The sequence below is a fragment of the Rhincodon typus genome, chromosome 28 (genome assembly GCF_021869965.1).
Source record: "Rhincodon typus isolate 14 chromosome 28, sRhiTyp1.1, whole genome shotgun sequence".
Lineage (NCBI taxonomy): Eukaryota > Metazoa > Chordata > Chondrichthyes > Orectolobiformes > Rhincodontidae > Rhincodon > Rhincodon typus.
The window spans coordinates 38524202-38532257 of record NC_063359.1 but is presented as its reverse complement, the minus strand read 5'-3'; the positions used below and the strand labels follow the sequence as shown (position 1 = coordinate 38532257).

At 43.9% G+C, this 8056-nt stretch overlaps 1 protein-coding gene across 3 annotated transcripts in view; it reads left to right on the top strand.

Annotated features, from left to right (window-relative positions):
• The window catches only part of nup214 (nucleoporin 214), a 110462-nt gene that overhangs the window by 88749 nt on the left and 13657 nt on the right, over nt 1–8056 (top strand). For all 3 annotated transcript variants that reach the window (XR_007265050.1, XM_048613549.1, XM_048613548.1), the window contains 3 exons: nt 4233–4388; nt 4778–4949; nt 7313–7425. Coding sequence is in view for 2 of the 3 variants with exons in the window: in XM_048613549.1 (XP_048469506.1) it covers nt 4233–4388; nt 4778–4949; nt 7313–7425 (441 nt within the window). In the remaining variant the exon portion in view is untranslated. The remainder of the gene's footprint in view (nt 1–4232; nt 4389–4777; nt 4950–7312; nt 7426–8056) is intronic.

The following is an 8056-nucleotide window of genomic DNA, read 5'->3' as shown; positions in this document are numbered from 1 at the left end:
AATACACCCCCCCCCCTCCCTTCTCTCTTTCTTTTCCTATTTTCTATGTTGTCCTCCCCCCCCCCCCCCCCCCATATTTATCCAGTTCCCCTTAAATGCATCACAGAAGGCTGCCAGGCATGCTTTTACGTATGAGTCTTATGAGGATTTCAAAAATGAATACATGACCTAGGGATAGCAGTTGAGCAGATGTCTGCGCAAGTCAGCATTACAATCCATCAGAACACAGAAATCCTCCCCTTGCAATTGTGTAAAACATTAACTGTTACTCCGTAAGCAGAGAGAGTAAAGATCTTTGCATCTTACACCATGCAAGGACTACTATGGATTTGTCAGAAACGGTAATGTTAAGTGATGATACACTCTTATGAGTGAGCGCAGCCCACATAATTTCACATCAGCAATGAATGTTGATGATTGGCAAAGTGACCTTTTTAAAAGCCTCGATTTAGAATTTCTTTCACACGGCCTAATAAGCAGTAACTGCAGTGCAGTCCTGTAAAGTTTGACATTGAGGTAACAGAGAGAAGTTGTATTTATAAAATGCCTTTCACATCCTTGGGATGTTCAAAAACAAAATGCAGCGCCAGTTTTGACAGGCTATCATTTTGTTTCACGATCCAGCTTAAGCACAGCAAGCTCCCACACATCATTACACCAGTGACTAACGTTCAGAGGCACTTCATTGGTTGTAAAGGGTGGGCTCTGAGATCACAATATGCACTATATAAATTTAAGTTCTTTCTTTCAAATGACAAGATAATCTCAATTTTCATCGTTCCACCATTGGCCCCAACTCCAATTCTGGAATTCTTTCCCTAAACCTTTCCCATCTCTTTACTGCTTTAGGGTGCTCCTTCAAAATCAGCCTCAAATGTTGTTTATGTGCCTGAGAATCATCTTCGAATGTTTTTATCACATGAAATGCGCTATACAAATGCAAGTTGTTGTAGTGCTGGTTAAACACTAAGTATTGGCTGGGACACCAGAACTCTCTGTTCTTTGTTGAGTATGTGTGTATGTGATCTTTGCTGTTCACTTGAATAAACAGATGGAGTCTATATTTGACGTTTCTTGTGAAAGACACTGCACCGAAATGTCTGCCTGTTTTGTTCAAGTACCTGGCGTGAGATTTCAGTCATAAATTGAAGAATGTTTCCAATTTACGAAGTCAGTTTGACTTCCACATGACCCGCTATAAGGAAGCAGCTGGAAGCTTGACCTTTATCATCTCATTGGATGGGATGAGGGGTGAAGGGTCAGGGTACACAGCAAGATGGATAAATGGAAGAATGAAGTGTCTTGAGTTCCATCAGGTCCTCTTTGGAATGTCATTAGCCAAAAATCAAAACTGAACCAGGTGAAGGTATCTTGCCACATGGACCTAAGCTTGCTCAAGGAGACAAATTTTAAAGGAGCCTGTTAAAAGAGGAGGGGGGTTCAGAAGGGAGGGTGTTTTGGCCAATAATAGAAAGTACTCAAGAGGCCGGATATGAAGAATCACAGCAATCTCCGAAGGTTGTAGGACAACCACAAATGGGGTGAGGGGGTGAAATGATGGTGATGGAGGATTTCAAAACAAGGATGAGAAGTTTACATTCGAGAAGCTGCTGGACTGGAGACTATTGTAGGTGAGTGAGCTCATTGTGGGATTTGTTGCCAGTTAGGGTGCAGGCAAAATAAGTAGTGGATGGATGGACCGGTACCTGAGGCTTTGTCTTTCTGCTTTTATCTACTGAATTCAATGCCAATGTGAAATGTCAGGATGAAGAATGAATCTCTATTTTTGTTTTCTCCCAAGCATTAGCTCAGTATGCATAAGCTTTTGAAATAAAATGTCGCTTTGCCAGCGGAATGAGAAATCTCTGAGCAGCGCTGATTATCCAACGTTCCCTTCATGCTGCTGAAATAGAGAGTCACCACACAACTTGATTACCATGGTAATGGAGATTATCAGAGATATGCAGGAGCGTAGAGTTGAAAATTAAAATCAGATCAGCCATGATCTTATTGAATGGAAGAACAGTCTCACAGGGCTGAGTGGTCTACTCTTGTTCATATGCTAGCTTTGTACTGCAGTGCCTAAATGGTTAGCTCTGCTGCCTCTCAGCGCCAGTTCGATTTCAGCCTCGAGCGACTGTATGGAGTTTGCATGTTCTACCCGTGTCTATGTGGGTTTCCACTAGGCACTCTGGTTTGCTCAATAGTCTAAAGATGTGCAGTTAGGTGGATTGGCTGTGCTAAACCGCCCATAGTGTCCAGGGATGCGCAGGCTAGGTGGATGAGCTGTGGTATATGCAGGTTTACGAAGATAGGGTGGGGGGTGTGGGTCTGGGTGGGTTTGTGTTCAGAGGGTCAGTGCAAACTCCATGGCCTCTTTCTGCACTGTAGGGATTCTGTGATTCTGTACTCTTGCTGTGGTTGCTTAGTTCTGTCAGCCTTTCTGTCTGCAACCATCAGCTGTTTAGAAGCTGATCTTAGCATCTGACAGTATGGCCTAATTTACTGAGTCTTTTATTTTAAGCTTCTAGTGATAATGCACTATGAACCTTGGCACTTCACAATGGCAACAACTTGCTTTTGTATAGAATTTCCCACCCACCATGTTACACAGGAGCAATTATCAAGCACAGTTTGATACCAAGAGAGAGATTAGGAAAAGTGAGATGGAGTTAAGGAGTGTCCTAACGGGAGAAAGAGACCGAGTTATAGTTAGGGTTAGCTTAGCTCCAAGGCAACTGAATGCTGGAAATCTGGAGGTGCAATGTAAGACAAGAATTAATCATTGGTCCACAATTAGTCAGCTGTCCTTGGCTAGCTCTCAACTTCTGGAGATCTTAAGTCACTTTGAGTCCAGGAAAGATAGAGTCCAGGCAACAGAACCAACACACAGCATGGTGCTTCACACCCTCCTCACAAAACAGCTAAATGGAGCTTTGCCAATCTTTTCTTTCCTGTGAATATAGGTCATGGTTTCCTGAAGTTGTTTTTAAAAACACAATTTGCTTTCTAAAGCTTCAAAGTTGTAAACTTCCCACAGTGTTTTCACATTTGAAATCTCCCAAATCCACTGTGTGAAGGAAGGGAAGTACTTGGAGGCTCTGGGGAAGGAGGAACGAGGAAGGAGGTTGAGTTGATTAGGTAACTCTTTCAAAGAGCCAAAACAGACACAATAGACTGAATGGCCTCCTTATGTCATGTTATTATGTATGAATTTGAAATCTCTTTCATGAAGTCCTTTTAACTGCATTTAGGATAGATTCTCAAAGGTTATGGTGAGACCGTGATCCTATGTTGCTTGAAGGACCTTTTGCGAAATTAGCCATTTGGTTCTGCTGTCACTTTGTTTCAGTTTACATTCTTATCTGAAGGCTGATGGTTTGAAGCTCCCAATAGCCTTGAAAACCGAACAGGGCCAAATGTTCTAGACATGGCTTTGCATTGTTGGCAGCACCATTTCAATGAAGATGTGAAACTGACACAGTTGCACATGAGGTTCATGTAGAAGATGCCATGATGATACTCTTCAATAGAGCAACAAATTTGTCCAGTGCCCTGACTGGCATTCCTGCATCAGCCAGTGCCACAAATTAATAAGTTGATGTTTGAGGGACCTTGCCAGTACGTCAGCATTGACTACTCTGTTCAAGCTGTCTCAATGGTGCAGGATCCCTTGCAAATGCAGGTTCACTATGATGAGCATCCCTCTGGTAATGTAATCTGTGGAAGGTTTGTGTTTGGTCGAGATCAGAAATCACACGACACCAGGTTATAGTCCAACAGGTTTATTTGACAACACAAGTGATAGAAATATTATTGGTGGTTAAGCTGAAGAGGTTAGTGCTCACAAACAAATGAATGTCCTGTATTTCTATAGCACCTTTCATGATCTCAGGAATTCTCAAAGCACTTTATGGCTGACTGAGTGCCTTTGAAGTTTAGTCACTGTTGTAAAGCAGAAAAGGCGTTGACTGATTTGTGCACACAAGCTCCCACAGTCAGCATCGAGGTAATAGATCGGATAATGGGGTGAAATGTGAGTCACCAAACATTCAGACTGATCCCCATCATTGCCAATGCCTCAGGTACACTGTCACCGTCCTCTCCACACACCCCCAAAAAAAAACGCTATTGAGTTCCTCTGAAGTCAAACACCAGTTGTTAGATGAGGCTTTAATGTTAAATGATTCTGAGTCCATAACTTTGCTAACAGACTATCTGCTCTTCGTCAGATGCTCAGAGCCTCTTTGGGAACAGTGGTGCCAAGACATTTGGGTTTGGCAGTGCCTCTTTCGGATCAGATCAGAAGACATCAGGCTCGTTCAGTGCAGGCTCCAGTGTCGCTGCCCAAGGCTTTGGCAACTTTTCCACTCCCTCAAAACCCCCAGGTAATTTGACTGTTTCTTCTGGGCAACAGATTGGGCCCAGCTGATGAGAGATCAGTAAAGGGCGCTGCTCTTGCAAGTGGATAGATAAGCTGGCAAAATGAGGTGTTCACATGTGAAGCCCTCTTTTTAGTTATGTTATGACCTGCTTAAAATTTTGAATATATTAAATAATGTTAATACTTCCAAATGGCCCAACACATGATCTACAACAGCTGCCTGAGGTCTTTATTTCTTTCCCTTGACCTTTCCCCCTCCCGCCGCCTCCACCTATCTGCTGCTGGATCACAGTCTTGTGTGTAAGCTTTGTTCAGATGGTAACCAGGGCTTTGCATTCTGACTTGTCCTGTCTGCTCCATTCATTCTCACTCTCCCTTTATCTTTCTCTTTAGGTGGTTTTGGTGCTGCTCCCGTGTTTGGCAGTCCGCCAGCCTTTGGTAGCACCCCAACGTTCGGAGGCCTACCAGCATTTGGTGGCTCACCAGTTTTTAGTGGAACAATGAGCACTTCGGGAGGCAAGGTGTTTGGTGAAGGAACAGCAGCTGCCAGTGCTGGAGGTTTCGGGTAAGATGCTCAGTGAGCTGGCAGAAGTGAGGTTAATGCAGAGCTGTGTTTGGATCTGTCTGTATGTGTTGAGTGATAAAGTGCAATAGAAGAAAATTTGTTTGACTCTGAGGTTATCCCTGTCTGCATTTTTGCTGTCTTTCTGCTAGTTCTCTCTCCCTCTCTGTCCCCGTACACTGTCTGCTCCCTGGCACGCTGTCTGTTCCTGTGCTCTTGCTCTTGCTCTCTATCTGTCTCTCTCTCTCTCTGTTTCTGTCTGTGTCTCTCTCTCTCTGTTTCTGCCTGTCTCTCTCTGCTTCTGTCTGTGTCTCTCTCTGCTTCTGTCTGTGTCTCTCTCTGTGTCTGTCCCTCTCTCTCTCTGTTTCCGTCTGTGTGTCTCTCTCTGTCTGTCTCTCTCCAAAATCCATCTCGTCCACAGAGCCCACCTTATGCTGCCTAGGCCTCATCCACATTAAACTGCTGACCACCCTCTTCCCTGCTGCTGCACTTGTAAATAATTCCAACTTGGTGTCAAAACTGCCATCATCATTCTTCTCCGCATCCCCTGTCAGCAGCTTCCCAAACACCCAAACCAACCCTTACCCTTGACCCCTTTGCTGGATTGTTCCATGTCCAAATTCCAAATCCTTCCCAATCTCCTTGACCACATTGCTGTGTCTCAGATATTTCTACATGGACAGGAAAAGGCCATGTGTATCGAGACACAGTGCAGGCTCTGTGAGCAATTATTTCCTTCTCCAGCCCAGTGTCTTATTGTGAAAGCTCCTGGGAAAAACAAAAGAAAATTCCTCAGGCTCTTTCAGGAAAAGCTTCATGGAATTCCCCTGCCCATGCAGACAATCCAGTCAGCTCCAGGAGGGCACAATACATATTATCAAACCAGCACAGTGAGAACAAGCCTGCTGCCTTCCTCAGGACTCTTACAGGGAGAATTACCATTTATCTTGAGTAGTTTATTCCAGAAGAGGGAGACACCAAAAAAAAAGTGGCTTCTGACATATAACCTTTTTGTACTTCATGCTTCTATCCTTGTCTGTCAACCCAGTTTGACTCAAATAAGCCAGGGGTTTAAGAAAGACATTTCTACCACTAAATGCACTGGAATTGGGAACATAAAGTGACTCAGCCAGTAAATTGGTACCTCATTGTTTGACAATATCTCTGAAGCTGTAGGCTAAACTGGAGGGAAATTTAATAAAAGGAGAGTGCAGAATTTGATATTGCAAAGTGCAGCCACTAACTTCAGGTTTTGCAGTATTACTTTTTGTTCCAAAGATAAGAACAGATTGCACAGATTAGGCTTAACTATGCAAGATTAATTGGTGTTCTAATAGAAGTGTTAAAGGTGAAAATATTATTTTATAGAATGCTTACAGTGTGGAAACAGGCCCTTTGGCCCAACAAGTCCACACCGAATCTCAGAGCATTCCACCCAGACCCATCCCCCTATAAACCCACTTAATCTACACATCCCTGAACACTACAGGCAATTTAGCATGGCCAATCCACCCTAACCTGCATATCTTTGGACTGTGGGAGGAAACCCACGCAGACACGGGGAGAATGTGCAAACTCCACACAGACAGTCACCCGAGGGTGGGATTGAACCTGGGTCCTTGGCGCTGTGAGGCAGTTGTGCTAACCACTGTGCCACCCCCAATGGGGTTGAAAGAGAAAAATACTATTTCTTTCAATGGTGGAGTCCAGGATAGGAGAGTATAACTTTAATATTGGAATGAAGCTGTTGTCCTTCAGTTTTTGTCTAATTGATTAGTAGGAGAGATGCAGGGACTGAGTGTCCTCCTGTTTATGAGTAATCGCTACTCGCATTCTGTGTAGATATTTGGATCATGCTAGAGTGTTCACATGCATGATGAGACCTTAGAATGTAACTCATTTGCTGTGAAGTACTTCAGCGATATGTGTAAGGACACAGCTTCTCCTTCATATCAGTGCCTGTTCAGTTCAGATTCACAGAGATTGGCATCAGTGAGCCAGCCCTCTGCCTTTGTGTTACTATATCTGACTCCCTTATCATGGTAACAATTAAAGCTGGTGTTTCTTCACTGTGATACTGCCACATTAAAAACAACGAACTGCGGATACTGGAAATCTGAAACACAAACACGAAGTGCTGGAGAAACTGAACAGACCTGGCAGCATCTGCAGAGAGAGAGAGAAGTGAACTTAACAATTGGAGTCCAATGACTCAACACTGACTATTTCTGTCTTTACAGCTGGGTAAACCCTGACCGCTGGTCTGTATGTTTATATATCAGTCTGCCTTTTAAGTGGTGTTTTTAATTGTTTTTTTTATTCCATATACTTGATAACCAACAATTTCTTTTTTCTTCCAAACATAGCTTTGGGAACACTGCCAATGCGCAATCATTTGGAAGCATAGCAAATCAGTCCAGTGCATCTGGTTTTGGAGGACAAGGGTCTGGCTTTCCAGCGTTTGGGTCCAGTGGAGGAGGTATAAGCTCTTATACTTATGGCAAAGGTCAGGTACAGCTCAGAAACAGGCCTCCCAGAGCAACTGGCCTTCATCTAACCCTATCAAATTAACCTTCTTTTTCTTGCTCCTTCAAATATTTATCCACCTTACCTTTAAAGGCACCTCTGAGATGGTACCAAGTTCCACATTGTGACCTTCTTAGGGGACTTAAAGCGTCGATGGGGAGAGGTTGTTTCGCCATGTGGGAGAGTCCAGGACCAGACAGCAGCATCTCTAAGGGGTCACACATTTAAGACAGAGATGAGAAGGAATTTCTTCCAGAGGGGAGTGAACCTGTGGAATTCTATACTGCAGAGGGCTGTCAAGGTTGGGTTGTTAAGTACAATCAAGGCTGAGACAGACAGATTTTTAATCAGGAAGGGAATCAAGAGTTATGGGGAAAAGGCAGGAAAGTGTAATGATGATTATTGGATCAGCCACAATCTCATTGAACAGCAGAGCAGACTTGGTAGGTCGAATGGCCCACATCTCTTCCTATGATCACTCCCAGGGTAAAAGAATTCCTCATGAATTTCTCATCCTTCTTTCAATCATTCCTTCCCCTCTTCCCCCTCCCCCGCCTTCCCCCTCCCCCAACCTCTCCCCCCCC